The 18,717-nt window shown below is 61.0% G+C and overlaps 1 protein-coding gene across 1 annotated transcript; it reads left to right on the top strand.

Annotated features, from left to right (window-relative positions):
- Nucleotides 1-45: 45 nt before the first annotated feature.
- On the top strand, nt 46-18,656 carry LOC131569966 (histone deacetylase 6-like). Its single transcript, XM_058822294.1, has 18 exons — nt 46-133; nt 999-1,050; nt 1,408-1,546; nt 2,177-2,213; nt 2,310-2,430; nt 4,499-4,553; nt 4,641-4,681; nt 5,620-5,665; nt 6,832-6,926; nt 9,277-9,354; nt 9,996-10,064; nt 11,260-11,356; nt 12,365-12,430; nt 13,213-13,260; nt 15,113-15,202; nt 17,953-18,056; nt 18,345-18,412; nt 18,643-18,656. The coding sequence occupies exons 1-18, from the start codon at nt 46-48 to the stop codon at nt 18,654-18,656; spliced, it is 1,308 nt and encodes a 435-aa protein (XP_058678277.1).
- Nucleotides 18,657-18,717: the final 61 nt, after the last annotated feature.

Raw genomic sequence — 18,717 nt, 5'->3', positions numbered from 1 at the left:
GATCGCGACGTCCCGCCCCAGACGTGACTAAGCCACGCCCCTGTCATGGCCCCGCCCCTTACTCTCGCTCGTGCCCCGCCCGGCCCTGGCGTCATCACGGCGCGCCTCGCGCCAGCGTCGCGCGGGGCTGCAGGTGAGTGAGGGCGGCTCCGGCCCCGCCCGGGACCCCCGAACCGCCCCGGGACCCCCGAAACCCGCGGGGACCCCGGTCCGCCCCGCAGCCCTCCCGGGACCCCCGGGACCCCCGGAGCCGCTCCGGATCCCCAGACCCGCCCCGATCCATGGAGCCCCCGGCCCCTGCAGCTCCGGCCCCGTCCCTGCCCCGCCCTCCGGTCCCGTTTGTTTCCCGCCCGCCCCGCCCTCGCTGTCCCGGGCCCGCCCCCGCTCCGTCCCGGTGTCCCCCGGTGTCCCGCCCCGGGTCCCCTCGGTTTTCCCCTGCAGTCCCATTCTGTCCCGCCCCGTGTCCCTCCCAGTCCCCGCACGGTGTCCCCCCGCGCTGTGCCCCGCTGTCCCCGAAACCGTGTCCATCATCCCAGGCTCCCGGAGTCACGGCCCTTCCCCGTGTCCCCTCCGCCGCTGTCCCCCGGTGTCCCCAAGTGTCCCCTAACCCGTGTCCCCCAGGTGTCCCCCCCGCTGTCCCCTCCGTTTTCCCCCCATTGTCCCCTAACTCGTATTCTTCCGGTATCCCCCCCTGTCCCCCCGGTATCCCCGACCCTGTCTCCCCTCCGCTGTCCCCCATTGTCCCTAACCCGTGTCCCCCCCATTGTCCCCCATTGCCCCCTGCCCCGTGCCCCCCCCCATTGTCCCGCATTGTTCCCCATTGTCCGTAACCCGTGTCCCCCCCATTGTCCCCCATTGTCCCGCATTGTCCCTGCCCCGTGTCCCCCCCATTGTCCCCCCATTGTCCCTGCCCCGTGTCCCCCCCATTGTCCCGCATTGTCCCTGCCCCGTGTCCCCCCCATTGTCCCCCATTGTCCCTAACCCGTGTCCCCCCCCAGGCCCCCGCGATGCCCCCCCCCGCGCGCCGCTAGAGCCCCCCCGGCTGCCATGGTGAGAGGGGCGGGGCCAGCACAGGGCGGGGCAGGGGGCGGGGCCTCACGGGGCGTGGCCGCAGACTACACGCCCCGAAATGGAGCGGGGTCCGCGTGCCGAGGGGGCGGGGCTTCAAGTGGGCGGGGCCTCGCTGACACGCCCAAACCTCCAGGCACCATGTGGCCGACACGTGGCGGGCGTGGTCTGCATGTAGTGGGCGTGGCCTTATTGGGCGGGGTCTTCTGGGCTCCACCCCAAATCGTACCGGAGTGTTCGAGGGGCGGGGTTTTAATGGGTGTGGCTTTGTAATGGGCGGGGTTTAAATGGGTGTGGTACCGAAGTGGGCGCGGTTTGCGAGTTTGTGGGCGTGGCCAGCGTGGGCGTGTCTGACGGAGGCTCCGCCCAGGGCCGCGCGGGGCGGCGGCTCCCCCAGCAGGGGGCGCTGTTCCAGGCGCGCCGGCGCGGGCGCGCGCGGGGCCGGAGGGCGGGGCTGGAGGCGGAGCTACAGCAGCTGGTAACGGGGGGGGGGATGGGGGACCCCGAAAATGGGGGGGTTCGGGATATGGGGGGGCTGGAGGCGGAGCTACAGCAGCTGGTAACGGGGGGGGGAGAGGCACCCCAAAAATGGGGGGGTTCGGGATATGGGGGGGCTGGGGGCGGAGCTACAGCAGCTGGTAACGGGGGGGGAGAGGCACCCCAAAAATGGGGGGGTTCGGGATATGGCGGGGCTGGAGGCGGAGCTACAGCAGCTGGTAACGGGGGGGGATGGGGGACCCCGAAAATGGGGGGTTCGGGATATGGGGGGGCTGGGGGCGGAGCTACAGCAGCTGGTAACGGGGGGGGATGGGGGACCCCGAAAATGGGGGATTTGGGGGGTCTGGGCTATCGAGGGGGGTGAAGTCACAGCAGCTGGTAATGGGGCGGGGGGACCCCAAAAATGGGGGGCTTTGGGGGGGTCTGGGACATGGGGGGCAGGGGATGCTTCAGTTGGTGACATGGGGGACCCCAAAAATGGGATTTGGGGGGTCCTGGGACATGGGGGACCCCAAAAATGGGGTTTGGGGGGCTCTGGGTGGGGCACTCCCAATATTGGGCCCGTGGTGGGGGGCTGGGGTACCCCAATTTTTGGCCCCTTTTGGTGCAGGCCCAGCACAGCGGGAGCCCTTTGGGGGGGCCCCCTGGTTTGTGGGGTCGTGGATTGGGACCAGGGGGTTCCCCTGTATTGGGGGGGGTCCCTTTGGGGGTGGGGGGCTCCTGGGGGTGTTGGGGTGTCCCAGGACCCCCCCAGACCCCGATTCCCCCCAATGCCCATCAGGATTTGGGGGCCGAGGCCGCGGCTCCCACCGGGACCGGGCTGGTCAGAGATGGAGGGCACGGCCACGGGCACGGGGACGGACGGTACGGAGACCCCAAATCCCCCAAATCCACCCCAAACATGCCCTGAATCCCCTTCAGAACCCCCCCAAATCCCCCAGAGCCCCCTGAAATCCCCCAAACCCCCCAGAGCCCCCCTAAATGCCCCAAATTCCCTGCAGCCCCCAAATCTTCCAAATCCTCCCCAAATGCTCTGGAGCCCCTCCCCCAAAGTCCCCCCCCAGATCCCCTGGAGTCCCCAAATCGCCCCAAATCCCCCAGAGCCCCCCAAATCCCTCCTGGAGAACCCAAATCCCCTGAAATTCCCCCCAAATTCACCCAAAATTCCCCCCAAATCCCCCAGAGCCCCCCAATCCCCCCCAAATCCCTCTGGAGCCCCCAGATCTGCCCCAAATCTTCCAAACCCCCCCAGATCCCCGGAGCCCCCAAATCCCTCAAATCCTCCAGAGCCCCAAATGCTCCAAATTGCACCAAATGCCCCAAATCCCCCCAAATCACCCCCAAACCACCCCCAGATCACCCAAATCCCTCAAATCCTCCAAATCCTCCCCAATTCACCCAGAGCCCACAAATTCCACCAAACCCCCCAAACCCCCCCCAAATCCATCAAATCCCTCAAATCCACCAAACCCCCCAAAATCCCCCAAATCCATCAAATCCCCCAAAATCCCCCAAATCCCCCAAACCCCCCAAATCCCCCAAAATCCCCCAAATCCCCCAAATCCATCAAATCCCCCAAATCCACCAAATCCCCCAAAATCCCCCAAATCCCCCAAATCCCCAAAACCCCCCAAATCCCCCCAAATTCCTCAAATCCACCAAACCCCCCAAATCCCCCAAACCCCCCAAATCCATCAAATCCCCCAAACCCCCAAATCCCCCAAAACCCCCCAAACCCCCCCAAATCCCCAAAACCCCCAACCCCCCCAAAACCCCCAAACCCCCAAATCCACCAAATCCCCCCAAACCCCCAAAACCTTCAAATCCACCAAATGCCCCAAATTCCCAAAACCCCCCAAATCCCCAAAACCCCCAAATCCCCCAAATCCATGAAATCCCTCAAATCCCTCAAATCCCCAAATCCCCCAAACCCCCAAACCCCCCAAATCCCCCAAACCCCCCAAATCCCCCAAACCCCCCAAAACCCCCAAATCCCCCAAAACCCCCAAACCCCCAAAACCCCAAATCCTCTTTCAGCACCTCCCAGGCCCAAATCCTTTTCCTTCCAAATCCCCCCCAAAATCCCCCTCAAAGTTCCCCTTTTCTCAACACCCCCCCCTCAGAAATTGGGGTCCCCCCACGCCCCAAACGCCCCCTCCCCCATTCTGGGGTCCCCCCAATATTTGGGTGGGGGGTCTGGAAATCCCCAGGGCGTTTTTGGGGTCTCCTCTGGCCTTTGGGATCCCTCTGGGTTTTTGGGGTTCCCGGGCATTTTTTCGGGTCTGTCCTTGACCTTTGAGGTCGCTCTGGGGTTTTTGGGGTCCCCCCTGACCGTCGGGTTCCCCAGGGGGTTTTTAGGGTTCACCTGGGGATTTTGGGGTCCCCGGGGGAGCTTTTGGAGCCTCCCTGACCTTTGGGGTCACCCCAGGGTGTTTGGGGTCCCCCCGGGTTTTTCGGTGTCCCCCGGCAGGTTTTTGGGGTTCCCCTATTGTGCTGGGGGTCCCCGGCAGGTTTTTGGGGTCCCAGGGGGGTTCTTGGGGTCCGCCCTGACCCTTGGGGTCCCGGGGTGGGGGGGTTTGGGGTCTCCCTGACCTTTGGGGTCCCCCTGGGGTTTTTGGGGTCCCCGGGGCGTTTTTGGGGTCCCCCCCCGACCTCCGGGGTCCCCCTGGGGATTTTGGGGTCCCTGGGGTGTTTTTGGGGCCCCTGGGGGGTTTCGGGGTCCCCCCTGACCTTTGGTATCCCGGGGTGTTTCTGGGGTCCCCCCTGACCCTTGGGGTCACCCCAGAGTTTTTGGGGTCCCCCGTGACGTTTGGGATCCCTCTGGGCCTTTTGGGGTCTCCCTTGGGTTCCCCGGGGTGTTTTCGGGCTCCCCTGGGATGTTTTGGGGTCCCCGGGTGTTTTTGGGGTCCCCCCTGACTCTGGGGTCCCGCAGCCCCCCCGGGGGTCCGGCCCTGCGGGAGCTGTTCCAGCGCTGCGTCCCCGTCCAGGTGAGCCCCGACTCGGGGTCCCCCCCTCCCCTTTTGGGGTCCCCCCGGCATTTCGGGGACCCCCCTGACCCCCCCCATTGCCCCCAGTGCCGCCCGGCCAGCGACGAGGAGCTGCTGCTGGTGCACAGGTGGGGACTGGGGGTGCAGGGGGGATTCGGGGGGATTCGGGGGGATTTGGGCGGGATTTGAGGAATTTGGGGGGATTTAGGGGAGATTTGAGGGGGGGTCTAAAGGATTTGTGAGGAATTTGGGGGATCTGGGGAGGTTTAAGGGGGCTCTGAGTGATTTGGGGGATTTTTGGGGGGTCTGGGGGGATTTGGGAGAGCTGGGGGAAGTTTGAGAGGATTTGGGGGGGAGTTTGAGGGGGCTCGGGGTGATTTGGGGGAGCACTGAGGGGTCTGGGGGGTTTTGGGGGGGATATGGGGGGCAGGGGGGTGTTTGGGAGGTTCTGGGGAGTCCCTGTGGGGTTTGGGGGTCCCTGTGGGGTTTTGGGGGGTCCCTGTGGTGTTTGGGGGGGTCACTGTGGGGTTCGGGGGTCCCTGTGGGGTTTGGGGGTCCCTGTGGGGTTTGGGGGGCCCTGTGGGGTTTGGGGGTCCCTGTGGGGTTTGGGGGGTCCCTGTGGGGTTTGGGGGGCCCTGTGGGGTTTGGGGGTCCCTGTGGGGTTTGGGGGGTCCCTGTGGGGTTTGGGGGTCCCTGTGGGGTTTGGGGGGTCCCTGTGGGGTTTGGGGGTCCCTGTGGGGTTTGGGGGGTCCCTGTGGGGTTTGGGGGTTCCTGTGGGGTTTGGGGGGGTCCCTGTGGTGTTTGGGGGGGTCCCTGTGGGGTTTGGGGGTCCCTGTGGGGTTTGGGGGGCCCTGTGGGGTTTTGGGAGCCCTGTGGGGTTTGGGGGTCCCTGTGGTGTTTGGGGGGGTCCCTGTGGGGTTTGGGGGGGTCCCTGTGGGGTTTGGGGGTCCCTGTGGGGTTTGGGGGGTCCCTGTGGGGAGCCTGGGGAGCACCGGGGGTCCCCCAGGATTTGGGGGGGCTCTGGCCCCCCAGGCCGGCCCCTCAGGGTGGCTTTGGGGTCCCCCAGCCCCTCGTTCGTGGCGAAGCTGGAGCCCCCCGAGAGCCCCGGCCCGGTGAGCGCCCCCCGAGGGCGGGGTCTGGGGGGGGGGGTCCCCAAATCCCCGAGACCCCCGGGAGGGGTTGGGGTCCCTTCCCATCCACCAGGGACCCTCAGTGAGGGGTTTGGGGTCTCCCTGTGGAGTTTTGGGGTCCCCCCGAGCCCCTGGGGAATCCCTGGGCAGTTTTAGGTTCTCGCCGAGATTTTGGGGGTCCCTCTGACTTTGGGTCCTTTCCCGAGGGGTTTTGGGGTACCCCCCGTTGCAGGTGCCTCCCATGGGAGTTTTGGGGTGCCGCTGTGGGGTTTTGGGGTTCCTCCCCCGATTCTGGGTCCCTCCCATGGGAGTTTCGGGGTCCTCCCGTGTTCGAGGCCCCCCCCCCAAACCCCTGCATTTCCCCCTGGGGTTTTGGGGTCTCGCTGAGGAGTTTGGGGTCCCCCCATCCCCTGCACTCTCCTCTGAGGTTTTGGGGTCTCCCCGGGGGTTTCGGCTCCTGTTTTTGGGGTCTTGCTCCCTCCCCCCGGGTTTTGCGGTCCCCTCCCTCCTCGGGGGCCCCCCTGATTTTGGGGTGCCCCCCTGGTTTTGGGGTGTTCTCTTCTGATTTCGGGGTTTCCCGGGGGGCTCGGGGCCCCTCTGATTTTGGGGTGCTCCCCCTGATTTCAGGGTGCCCCGCCGATTTTGGGGTCTCCCTCTGATTTTGGAGTCCCCCCTGATTTTGGGGTGTTTCCCCTGATTTCGGGGTGCCCCTCCTGATTTTGGGATTTCCCACCTCATTTCAGGGTTCCCACCTGATTTGGGGGTGCCATCCCCTGATTTTGGGGTGTCCCAGGTGGTCTCGGGTTCCCTCCCTGATTTCGGGGTTCCTTTCCTGATTTCGAGGCGTCCCGGGAGGGCTCAGGGCCCCCCTGATTTTGGGGTGCCCTCGCTGATTTTGGGGTCCCCCAGGGGGGCTCAGTGCCCTGCCCTGATTTCGGGGTTCCCCCCCGATTTTGGGGTGTCCCAGGGGGTCTCGGGTTCCCCCCCCTGATTTCAGGGTCCCCCAGGTGGGCTTGGGTTCCCCCCCCCGATTCTGGGGTGCCCCCCTGATTTCGGGGTGCCCCCACACTGATTTTGGGGTCCCCCCCGATTTTGGGGTTTTTCCCCTGATTTCGGGGTGCCCCCACACTGATTTTGGGGTCCCCCAGGGCGTGTGGGGTCCCCGCGGGGCCGTGGGGGCGGCGCTGGCGCTGCTGGAGCCGCTGCTGGGGGGGGCCCTGCGCAACGGGGTGGCGCTGATCAGGTAAAAACGGGGTACGGGGGCAATAACGGGGTACGGGGGGCAAAAACGGGGTACGGGGGGGAATAACGGGGTGCGGGGGGCAAAAACGGGGTACGGGGGGGAATAACGGGGTGCAGGGGGGAAAAACGGGGTACGGGGGGGAATAACGGGGTGCAGGGGGCAAAAACGGGGTATGGGGGTAAAAATGGGGTACAGGGGGGCAAAAACGGTGTACGGGGGGGAATAACGGGGTACGGGGGGGCAAAAACGGGGTACGGGGGGGTAAAAAATGGGCTACGGGGGGTAAAACGGGGTACGGGGGAGAATAACGGGGTATGGGGGGGTAAAAATGGGGTATGCAGGGGAGTAACGGGGTACAAATGGGGTACGGGGGGTAAAAACGGGGTACAGGGGTAATAACGGGGTATGGGGGGAATAACGGGGTACAGGGGGGTAAAAATGGGGTACGGGGGGGGAATAACGGAGTATGGGGGGCTAAAATGGGGTACGGGGGGAATAACGGGGTATGGGGGGAATAACGGGGTACGGGGGGGCAAAAACGGGGTACGGGGGGGAATAACGGGGTACGGGGGGCAAAAATGGGGTACGGGGGGGCAAAAACGGGGTATGGAGAAAATGACGGGGTACGGGGGGGGGAATAACGAGGTACGGGGGGGTAAAATGGGGTATGGAGGGGAAAAACGGGGTATGGGGGAGTAAAAACGGGGTACGGGGCAATAACGGGATACGGGGGGGCAAAAACGGGGTACGGGGGGGAATAACGGGGTACGGGGGGAATAATGGGGTATGGGGGGGAATAACGGGGTACGGGGGGGTAAAAACGGGGGTACAGGGGGGAATAACGGGGTATGGGGGGGGGAATAACGGGGAAGGGGGGGGTAAAAATGGGGTACGGGGGGCAAAAATGGGGTACAGGGGGAAGAAAAGGGGTACAGGGGGCAAAAACGGGGTACGGGGGCAGTACAGGGTTATGGGGGATCACAGTGGGGTCTGGGGGCTTTGGGGTCTGGGGGGCATCCATGGGGGAGGGTCCATAGGGGCTTTAAAAGGGGTTGGGGGGTACATAGGGTTGGGGTGGGGTCCCTGTGGGGCCTGCAGGGTTTGGGGGGTCGTTATGGGGTTTGTAGGGTTTGGGGTGGGGTCCCTATGGGGTCTGTAGGGGTTGGGGGTTTTGTGAGGGCCCATAGGGGTGTGGAGGGGTTTGGGGGTGTCATTAGGGCTGGGCTGGGGTCCCTGTGGGGTCTGTGGGGTTTGGAGGGTTGTTACAGGGTTTGTAGGGCTGGGGTGGGGTCCCTGTGGGGTCTGTAGGGGGTTGGGGGGTTTTGTGAGGGTTCTTAGGGGTCTGCGGGGGTCCCTATGGGATATACAGGATCCCATAGGGGCCCGTGGGGGTCTACAGGGGTCTGTGGGGTTCCATAGGGCTCTATGGGGTTCTATGGGGGTCTGTGGGGTTCTATAGGCGTTTGTGGGGTTCCACAGGGGTCTGTGGGGTTCCATATGGGTCTGTGGGGTTCTATAGGCATTTGTGGGGTTCCACAGGGGTCTGTGGGATTCCATATGGGTCTGTGGGGTTCCACACAGATCTATGGGATTCTGTAGGGGTCTACAGGGGTCTGTGTGGTTCTATGGGGCTCTATGGGGGTTTGTGGGGTTCCATAGGGTTCTATAGGGTTCCATGGGGGCCTGTGGGGTTCCGTATGGCTTTGTGGGGTTTCCTATGGATGCACAGAGATCTATGGGGTTCCACAGGGTTCTTTGGGTTCTGTAGGGGTCTGTGGGGTTCTATAGGGATCTGTGGGGGTCTGTGGGGTTCTATGGGGTTCCATGGGGGTCTGTGGGGTGCTATAGGGATCTGTGGGGCTGTATAGGGCTCTATGGGGTTCTATGGGGGTCTGTGGGGTTCTATAGGGATCTGTGGGGTTCCGTATGGATGCACAGGGATCTATGGGGTTCCACAGGGTTCTGTAGGGTTCTATGGGGCTCTGTGGGGTTCTATAGGGCTCTATGGGGTTCTGTAGGGCTCTGTGGGGTTCCATGGGGCTCTATGGGGTTCTATGGGGCTCTGTGGGGTCCTATAGGGCTCTGTGGGGTTCCATAGGGCTCTATGGGGTTCTATGGGACTCTATGGGGTCCTATAGGGCTCTGTGGGGTTCCATAGGGCTCTATGGGGTTCTATGGGGCTCTGTGGGGTCCTATAGGGATCTGTGGGGTTCCATAGGGATCTGTGGGGTTCCATAGGGCTCTATGGGGTTCTATGGGGCTCTGTGGGGCTCTATGGGGCCCTGTGGGGTTCCCTATGGGTCTGTGTGGCCCCCTATGGACCCTCAGGGTCTCTCCGGTGTCTGTGCAGCCCCCAGGACCCCCAGGACCCCCCCCAGCCCGCGGCCGTGGCTGCCAGGGTGGCGCAGAAACAGCTCGGGGTGCAGCGGTGAGAGGGGGCAACAACGGGGGGGCAACAACGGGTGGCAACAACGAGGGGCAACAACGGGGGGCAACAACGGGGGGCAATAACGGGGGGCAACAACGAGGGGGGCAACAACGAGGGGATAACAATGGGGGGGGTAGCAACGGGGGGGCAAGAACAGGGGAAGGGGCGGCAGTGGGGGGGCAACACCACTGGAGGGGCAAAACTGGGGGGGCAGCAACAGAGGGGCATCAACGGGGGGAGGGACAACAATGTGGGGGGGGGCAACAATGAGAGGAGGGCAACAACAAGGGGCAATAACCGCGGGGGGGGGGCAACAACGGGGGAGGAGGGGGCAACAACTAGGGGAGAGGGCAAAACCAGGGGGGGGCATCAGCACTGGGGGGAGGGGCATCAATGGGAGGGCAACAACGGGGGGGCACCAATGGGGGGGTCCCAGCACCCCCTGACACTGGGTCCATTCTGGGGTGGTTTTGGGGTGTTTTGCGGGGTATTTGAGTGATTTTGCGATGTCTGGGGGGATTTGTGGTGTTTGGGGTGTTTTGGGGGTATTTGGGGGTGTTTTGGGGGAGTTTTTGGGGGTGTTTTGGGGGGGTATTTGGGGTCCCTGGGGGTGTTTGGGGTCCCAGCCCTGCCCCCCCCAGGGTTCTGATCGTGGACTGGAGCCCCCGGCCCGGGCGGAGCCTGGCCCGGATCTTCCAGGAGGACCCCAGGTGGGTACTGGGGATACTGGGAGCACTGGGGGAGCATGCTGGGAGCACTGGGGTCGTACTGGGAGCACTGGGGGGGCACTGGGAGCACTGGGGTCATACTGGGAGCACTGGGGTCATACTGGGAGCACTGGGGCTGTACTGGGAGCACTGGGGCTGTACTGGGAGCACTGGGGCCGTACTGGGAGCACTGGGGTCATACTGGGAGCACTGGGGCCGTACTGGGAGCACTGGGGCCATACTGGGAGCACTGGGGGGTCATACTGGGAGCACTGGGGCCATACTGGGAGCACTGGGGTCGTACTGGGAGCACTGGGGATACTGGGAGCACTGGGGCCGTACTGGGAGCACTGGGGTCATACTGGGAGCACTGGTCCTTACTGGGCTGTCCCCCACACTCTCTCCCTTTCCCCAGCATTCTGTACTGGGGGTACTGGTCCATACCGGTCCATACTGGTCCGTACTGGTCCGTACTGGTCCGTACCGGTCTGTGCCAGTCTATACTGGTCTGTACTGGTCTATATTGGTCCATACTGATCCGCACCACTCCATACTGCTCCGTACTGGTGTATACTGGTCTGTTTTGGTCCACACCAGTCCATACTGGTCTGTACTGGTTCATACCGGTCTGTACTGGTCTATACTGGTCCCTGCTGGTCTATACTGGTCCGTACTGGTCTATACTAGTCCGTATTGGTCCGTACCAGGGCCTTACTGGTCCATACCAGTCCATACTGGTCTATACCGGTCCGTACCGGTCTGTACTGGTCCATACTGGTCCACACAGGTCCGTACTGGTCCATACCAGTCCATACAGGTCCATACCGGTCCATACTGGTCCGTACCGGTCCATAGCAGCCCATACCGGTCTGTACCGGTCCATACTGACCTATATTGGCTCATACTGGTCCATACTGGTCCTTACTGGTCCGTACTGGTCTGTACCATTCCATACTGGTCCGTACCGGTCCATACTGGTCCGTACTGGTCTGTATTGGTCTGTACCATCCCATACTGGTCCGTACTGGTCTCTACTGGTCTGTACTGGTCTGTATTGGTCTGTACCATTCCACATTGGTCCATACCCGTCCACACTGGTCCGTACTGGTCTGTACTGGTCCATACTGGTCTGTATTGGTCTGTACATTCCATACTGGTCCGTACTGGTCCATACTGGTCCGTACTGGTCTCTCCCCAGTGTTCTGTACTTCGGGGCCCAGCAGGGCCGGGAGCCCCCCCCGAGCGCCGGGGACGGACCCGGAGAGGGATTCAGTGTGGAGCTGCACTGGGAACAGGTATGGGGATATAGGGGATCTATAGGGGATCTATGGGGGATCTATGGGGGATCTATGGGGGATCTATAGGGGACAGAGAGGGGTTCAGTGTGGAGCTGCACTGGGAACAGGTACGGGATCAATAAGGGTTATATAGGGGATTTATAGGGGATCTATAGGGGATCTATGGGGGATCTATGGGGCATGGGGAGGGGTTCAGTGTGGAGCTGCACTGGGAACAGGTATGGGGATATAGGGGATCTATGGGGGATCTATAGGGGATCTATGGGGGATCTATAGGGGATCTATGGGGGATCTATAGGGGATCTATGGGGGATCTATGGGGGATTTATAGGGGATCTATGGGGGATCTATGGGGGATCTAGGAGGGATCTATAGGGGATCTATGGGGGATCTATAGGGGATCTATGGGGGATCTATAGGGGATGGAGAGAGATTCAGTGTGGAGCTGCAATGGGAACAGGTATGGGATCAATAAGGGTTATATAGGGGATTTATAGGGGATCTGTAGGGGATCTATGGGGGATCTATAAGGGATCTATAGGGGATGGAGAGGGGTTCAGTGTGGAGCTGTACTGGGAACAGGTATGGGGATATAGGGGATTTATAGGGGCTCTATAGGGGATCTATGGGGGATCTATAGGGCATGGAGAGGGGTTCAGTGTGGAGCTGCAATGGGAACAGGTATGGGGGATCTATGGGGGATCTATAGGCGTTATATAAGGCACCTATAGGGGATCTGTGGGGAATCTATGGGGTGGGTGGCTATTGATAATTATCTGCAGGGCTCTACAGGGCTCTTTAGGGCCCTCAGCAGTTCTGTAGGGGTTTACAGGGTTCCTAGGGTTCCATAGGGTCCCTAGGGGCTCTCTAAGGCTCTATAGGGCCCTATAGGGTCCCCATAGCCTCTATAGGGTCCCGCTGTCCCCAGGGGGTCCAGAGGGCTCTCTGGGGTCCCCAGGGTCCCTATAGGGTCCCGCAGGTTCTCTGTGTCCCCGCTGTCCCCAGGCCACTGTCACCGATGGCGATTTCGCTGCTGCTGCCTTCAACATCCTGCTGCCCATCGGCCTGCAGGTGGGGGGCAGGGGGGGTTTTGGGGGGGTTTGGGGTCCCTTTGGGTGTGTTTGGGGTCTCTCTGTGGGTTTGGGGTCCCTGTGAGGTCCCTGTGTGAGTTTAGAATTCCTGTGTGGGATTTGGGGTCCCTGTGGGGGTTTGGGGTCCCTGAGGGGGTTTGGGGTCCGTCTGTGGGTTTGGAGTTCCTCTGTGGGTTTCGGGTCCCTCTGTGGGTTTGGGGTCCTATGAGGTTTTTGGGGTCCTGTGAGGTTTTTGGGGTCCCTGTGGGTTTGGGATCCCTCTGTGGGTTTGGGGTCCATGTGGGGGATTTTGGGGTCCCTAGGGGGATTTTAGGGTCTCGTCCACCTGACCCCATGGGTTTGGGTCCCTGTGGGTTTGGGGTCCCTCTGTGGGTTTGGGGTCCTGTGAGGTTTTTGGGGTCCCTCTGTGGGTTTGGGGTCCTGTGAGGTTTTTGGGGTCCCTCTGTGGGTTTGGTGTCCTGTGGGGTTTTTGGGGTCCCTGTGGGGAGGTTTGGGGTCCCTGCAGGTTTGGGGTCCTGTCCCTCTGACCCCATGGGTCTGGGATCCCTTTGTGGGTTTGGGGTCCCTGTGGGGGTTTGGGGTTCCTGTGGTTTTAGGGTCCCTGCAGGTTTGAGATCCTTGTGGGGATTTTGGGGTCCCTGCGAGTTTGGGGTCCCTGTGGGGTTTTGAGATCCCTCTGTGTGTTTGGGGTCCCTGTGGGGATTTTGGGGTCCCTGTGGGGATTTTGGGGTCCCATGCCCTGACCCTGTGGTGTCCCCTCAGTTCCAGCCCCAGCTCGTCCTGGTCGAGGCTTCGCTGGAGGATTTGGGGGTATGGGGGGGGGCTGGGGGGTTTGTGGGGTCTGAGGGGGTCTCTGTGGGGTCTCTGTGGGGTCTCTGTGGGGTCTTTGGGGTCTCTATGGGGTCTCGGGGGTCTCTGGGGTCTCTGTGGGGTCTCTGTGGGGTCTCTGTGGGATCTCTGGGGTCTCTGAGGGGTTTCTATGGGGTCTCTGGGGTCTCTGTGGGGTCTCTGGGGTCCCTGGGGGGCTTTGGGGCTCTATAGGGTCCCTCAGCCCCCCATCCCCAGGGGTCCCTGGGGGTCTCTATGGGGTCTCTGGTCTCTTCAGGGCTCCCTGGAGGTCTCTGGCTTCTCTATAGGTTCTCTATAGGGTCTCTATAGGGGTCTCTCGGTCTCTATAGGGTCTCTATAGGGTCTCTATAGGGTCTCTATAGGGGTCTCTCGGTCTCTATAGGGTCTCTATAGGGTCTCTATAGGGTCTCTATAGGGGTCTCTCGGTCTCTATAGGGTCTCTATAGGGTCTCTATAGGGTCTCTATAGGGGTCTCTCGGTCTCTATAGGGTCTCTATAGGGTCTCTATAGGGTCTCTATAGGGGTCTCTCGGTCTCTATAGGGTCTCTATAGGGTCTCTATAGGGGTCTCTCGGTCTCTATAGGGTCTCTATAGGGTGCCCTTGGGCTCTCTATAGGGTCTCTATAGTGTCACGATGGGCTCTGTGATCCCTACAGGGCTCCTGGGGGGTCTCTATAGGGTGTCTGCAGGGTATCTATAGTATCTCTGTAGGGCTCTGGTCCCTATAGGGTGCCCTGGGGGTCTCTGTAGGGTCTCTATAGTGTCCATATAGTGTCTCTATAGGGTTTCTGTGTCCCCCCAGGGCTCCCTGGGGGTGTCTCTAGTGTCTCTATAGGGTCCCCATGTCCCCATAGGGTATCTATAAGGTCCCTATAGTGTCTCTATAGAGTTCCCGTGTCCCCACAGGGCTCCCTGGGTGTCCCAGTAAGGTGCCTCTGGTGTCTCTGTAGGATCTCTGATCTCCCCTGGGGTATCTGCAGGGCATCTGTAGGGTTCCTAGAGTGCCTCTGTAGGGTGTCTATAGTGTCTCTGTAGGGTCCCTGATCCCCATAAAGTGCCCTAGGGGTCCCTATAGGGTATCTATAGGGTATCTCTAGTGTTCCTATAGGCTCTCTGGTCCCCACAGGGCTCCCTGGAGGTGTCTATAGGGTACCTATAGGGTATCTCTAGTATCCCTATAGGGTCTCTGATCCCCACAGGGCTCCCTGGGAGTCCCTATAGGGTTCCTGCAGTGTCTCTATAGGCTCTCTGATCTCTATAGGGTGCCCTGGGGGTCCCTACAGTGTCTCTATAGGGTCTCTGATCCCCACAGGGCTCCCTGGGGGTGTCTGTAGAGTCTCTATAGTGTCCCTATAGGGCACCCTGGGGGTCTCCATAGGGTATCTATAGTATCTCTATAGGGTCCCTGATCCCCATAGGGCACCCTGGGGGTGTCTTTAGGGTATGTATAGTGTCCCTACAGTGTCCCTATAGGCTCTCTGACCCCCACAGGGTGCCCTGGGGGTCTCTATAGGGTATCCATAGGGTCTCTATAGGCTCTCTGACCCCCACAGGGTGCCCTGGGGGTCTCTATAGGGTATCCATAGGGTCTCTATAGGCTCTCTGAGCCCCACAGGGTGCTCTGGGGGTTCTCTATAGGGTATCCATAGTGTCTCTATAGTGTCCCTGACCCCCACAGGGTGCCCTGGGGGTCTCTATAGGGTATCCATAGTGTCTCTATAGTGTCCCTGACCCCCACAGGGTGCCCTGGGGGTGTCTGTAGGGTCTCTATAGGGTATCCATAGGGTCTCTATAGTGTCCCTGACCCCCACAGGGTGCCCTGGGGGTGTCCCCAGCCGGGTTCTCCCTGCTCACCCACCTGCTCTCGGCCCTGGCCCGGGGGCGGCTGCTGCTGCTGCTGCAGGTACGGGGGGGGATAGGGGCGTATGGGGAATGTGTAGGGGTGTATGGGGGTGTATAGGGGGTGTGGGGGATATAGGCGGTGTATAGGGGATATAGGGGTGTGGGGGATATTGGGGTGTGGGGGATATAGGGGGTGTATAGGGCATGTAAAGGGGTATGGGGGATATAGGAGTATGGGGGATATAGGGGGTGTATAGGGGATATAGGGAATGTATAGGGGATATAGGGGTGTGGGGGATATAGGGGTATGGGGGATATAGGGAATATATAGGGGATATAGGGGTGTAGGGGATATAGGGAATGTATAGGGGATATAGGGGTGTGGGGGATATTGGGGTGTGGGGGATATAGGAGATGTAAAGGGGATATAGGGGGTGTATAGGGGATATAGGGGGGTATAGGGGATATAGGGGTGTGGGGGATATAGGGGGTGTATAGGGCATGTAAAGGGGTATGGGGGATATATGAGTATGGGGGATATAGGGGATGTATAGGGGATATAGGGAATGTATAGGGGATATAGGGGTGTAGGGGATATAGGGGATGTATAGGGGATATAGGGGGTGTATAGGGGATTTAGGGGTGTAGGGGATATAGGGGATGTATAGGATATGGTGGGTATGGGGGATATAGGGGTATAGGGGTGTGGAGGGCAGGGGGGTTATATAGAGGATAGAGGGAATGTGGACAGTATAGGGGTGTGGGGGATGTAGGGGACTGAGATGTATAGGAATATAGAGGCTATAGGGGACGTGGGGTAAGGGGGCTGTAGGGCTCTAGGGGCTATGGGACTAGGGGGCTATGGGGTGGGGGCTCTAGGAGTATAGGGGCTATAGGGGTAAAGGGTATGGGGGCTATAGGGGCAGGGGCTGTAGGGAATGTAGGGTAAGGGGGCTGTGGGGCTGTAGGGGCTGTAGGAGCTGTGGGATTAGGGGGCTATAGGGGCGGAGGCTAGAGAGGTTTGGGGGCTGGACAGGTGTGGGGGCTATAGGGGGCCTAGGGCTGTAAGGGCTGTAGGGGTTATAGGAGTGGGGCTATAGGAGATACAGGGGCTATAGGGGCTCCGTGGGGTGTTTGGGGGCTGTTTAGGGGGCTGCTTGGGCAGTTCTAAAGGCAGTTTTGGGGCTGTTTAGGGGCTCTTTTGGGGTCTGTTTCTTAGGGGGGCTGTTTTTGGGGGGGCTCTTTGCTTTGGGGCTGTTTTGGAAGGCTGTTTCTGGGGGGCTGTTTGTTTTTGGGGGGCTGGTTTTGGGGGGCTGTCAGTTTTGGGGGGCTGTTTTGGGGCTGTTCTATTTTGCAGCTGTTTGGTGTTGGGGACTGATTTTTTGGGGGAGCTGATTGTTTTGGGGGGCTGTTTCTGGGGGGCTGTTTGTTTTGGGGGGCTGTTTGTTTGGAGGGCTGTTTTGGGGGGGCTGTCGGTTTTGGGGATCTGTTTTGGGGCTGGTTCATGTTGTGGCTGTTTGTTTTGGGACTGGTTTTGGGGGCTCTTTGGGGGGGGCTGTTTTTGTGGGGGCTGATTCTGGAGGCTGTTTGGTTTTGGGGGGGTGTTTGGGGGCTATTTTTGGGGGGCTGTTTGTTTTGGGTCTGTTTTGGGGTGCTGTTTCTGGAGGACTGTTTTGGGGGCTCTTTGTTTATGGGGGGCTGTTTTTCAGGGGCTGGTTTTGGGGGGCTGTTTGTTTTGGAGGCTGTTTGTTTTTGGGGTGCTGTTTTGGGGGGGCTGTTTTTCAGGGGCCTGTTTCTGGGGGGCTGTTTTGGGCTGGTTTTTGGGGGGCTGTTTCTGGTGGCTGTTTTTAGGAGGGGCTGGTTTTGGGGGGCTGTTTTGGGGGGTTGTTTTGGGGGGGCTGTTTGTTTTGGGGGCTATTTGTTTTCAAGAGGGTTGTTTGTTTTTGGGGGGCTGTTTTTGAAGGTGCTGTTTTTGGCTGTTTGTTTTGGGGGGCTGCTTCTGGCAGCAGTTTTGGGGTGCTGGTTTTGGGTGCTGTTTTGAGGGGGGTTTGTTTTGGAGCTGGTTTTGGGGGGCTGTTTTGGGGGCCTATTTGTTTTGGGGGAGCTGTTTTGGGGAGCTGTTTTAGGGGGCTGTTTTGGGGGGCTGTTTGGTTTTGGGAGTCTGTTTTTGGGGGGGCTGTTAGTTTAAGGGGGCTGGTTTTAGGGGGTGTTTTTTCGGGGGGCTGTTTGGGAGGCTGTTTCATGGGACTGTTTTGGGGGGTTGTTTATATTGGGGGGCTGTTTGTTTTGGAGCTCTTTTCGGGGGGCTATTAGTTTGCGGGGCTGTTAGTTTTTGGGGGTCTTTTCGGGGGGTTTGTTTTGGGGAGCTGTTTGTTTTTGGGGGGCTGTTTTGGAGAGATATTTGGTTTTGGGAACCTGTTTTTGGGGGGGGCTGTTTGGGGGGGTGTTTGTTTTGGGGGGCTGTTTTGGGGGACTGTTTTGGGGGGCCGCTTCTTTCATGGGGCTGTTTTGGGGGTCTGTTTATTTTTAGGGGCTGTTTGCTTTGGAGGCTGGTTTTTGGGGGCGCTGTTTTTGGGGGTGCTGTTTTTGGGGAGCTGTTTTTGGGGGAGTATTTGTTTTTGGGGGGCTGTTTTTTCAGGGGCTGTTAGTTTAGGGGGCCTGGTTTTGAGGGGGCTGTTTTGGGTGGCTGTTAGTTTTGGGGTGCTGTTTTTGGAGGGCTGTTTCTTTTAGGGGTGCTGTTAGTTTGGGGGGGCCCCGTGCCCGCCCCGTGCCGGGGGCTCCGTGGGCTCCCCCTGACCCCGCTCTCCGCAGGGGGGGCCGGATTTGGGGGCGTCCCCGGGGGGGGTGGGGGCCGTGCTGCGGACCCTGCTGGGGGACCCCGGGGACCCCCTCGGGCCCATCGCCCCCACCCCCAGGTGAGGGGGCTCAGGGGGGAGGTTTGGGGGGGCTGGGGGGGTTTTGGGGCGCTGAGGGGGTTTGGGGGGTCTGGGGATTATTTGGGGGGGCTGGAGGCCTTGGGGAGCTGTTTGGGGTGCTGGGGGTGTGGGGGGGGCTGGGGAGATTTTGGGGGGTTTTGGGGAGCTCCAGGGGGGCTGAGGGCTTGGGGGGGAGGTCCAGGGGGTGCTGGGGGCAGTTTGGGGGTGCTGGGGGCAGTTTGGGGGTGCCCCCAGCGCCCCAAAAGCTCCGTGTCCCCCCCACCCCAGCGGCCTGGCCAGCATTGCCCGCACGCTGAGCGTCCAGCAGCGCTACTGGGGCTGCCTGCAGAGCTTCGGTGAGGGGAACCCCGAAATCCCAAAGGGGCACCCCGAAATCCCACAGGGACGCCCCGACATCGATGGGGCACCCCGAAATCCCACAGGGCACCCCAAAATCCCACAGGGACACCCCAAAATCTCGGGGGCACCCCAAAATCCCGGAGACACCCCAAAATCTGAGGAGGGATCTCAAAATCTGAGCGGGACACCTCGAAATCCTGAAGGGACACCCCAAAATCCTGGGCAGGGAGGGTGCTTTGAGCCCCCCAAAACTGAGCTCAGGCTTTCGGGGGTGCTTTAGGCCCCGTTGCTAAGGAGTCAC

The sequence above is a fragment of the Ammospiza caudacuta genome, chromosome 32 (assembly GCF_027887145.1).
Source record: "Ammospiza caudacuta isolate bAmmCau1 chromosome 32, bAmmCau1.pri, whole genome shotgun sequence".
Classification (NCBI taxonomy): Eukaryota; Metazoa; Chordata; class Aves; order Passeriformes; family Passerellidae; genus Ammospiza; species Ammospiza caudacuta.
The sequence above is the reverse complement of the archived record's forward strand: the minus strand, read 5'-3'. Positions and strand labels throughout refer to the sequence as shown.

Excerpts from the sequence above, each read along its gene's own strand:
- LOC131569966 (XM_058822294.1), top strand. The coding sequence starts at position 46 with ATGGCCCCGCCCCTTACTCTCGCTCGTGCCCCGCCCGGCCCTGGCGTC. Across the intron at positions 9,355-9,995 it reads AAACAGCTCGGGGTGCAGCG|GGTTCTGATCGTGGACTGGA; the intron begins GTGAGAGGGGGC and ends TGCCCCCCCCAG. Across the intron at positions 10,065-11,259 it reads ATCTTCCAGGAGGACCCCAG|TGTTCTGTACTTCGGGGCCC; the intron begins GTGGGTACTGGG and ends GTCTCTCCCCAG.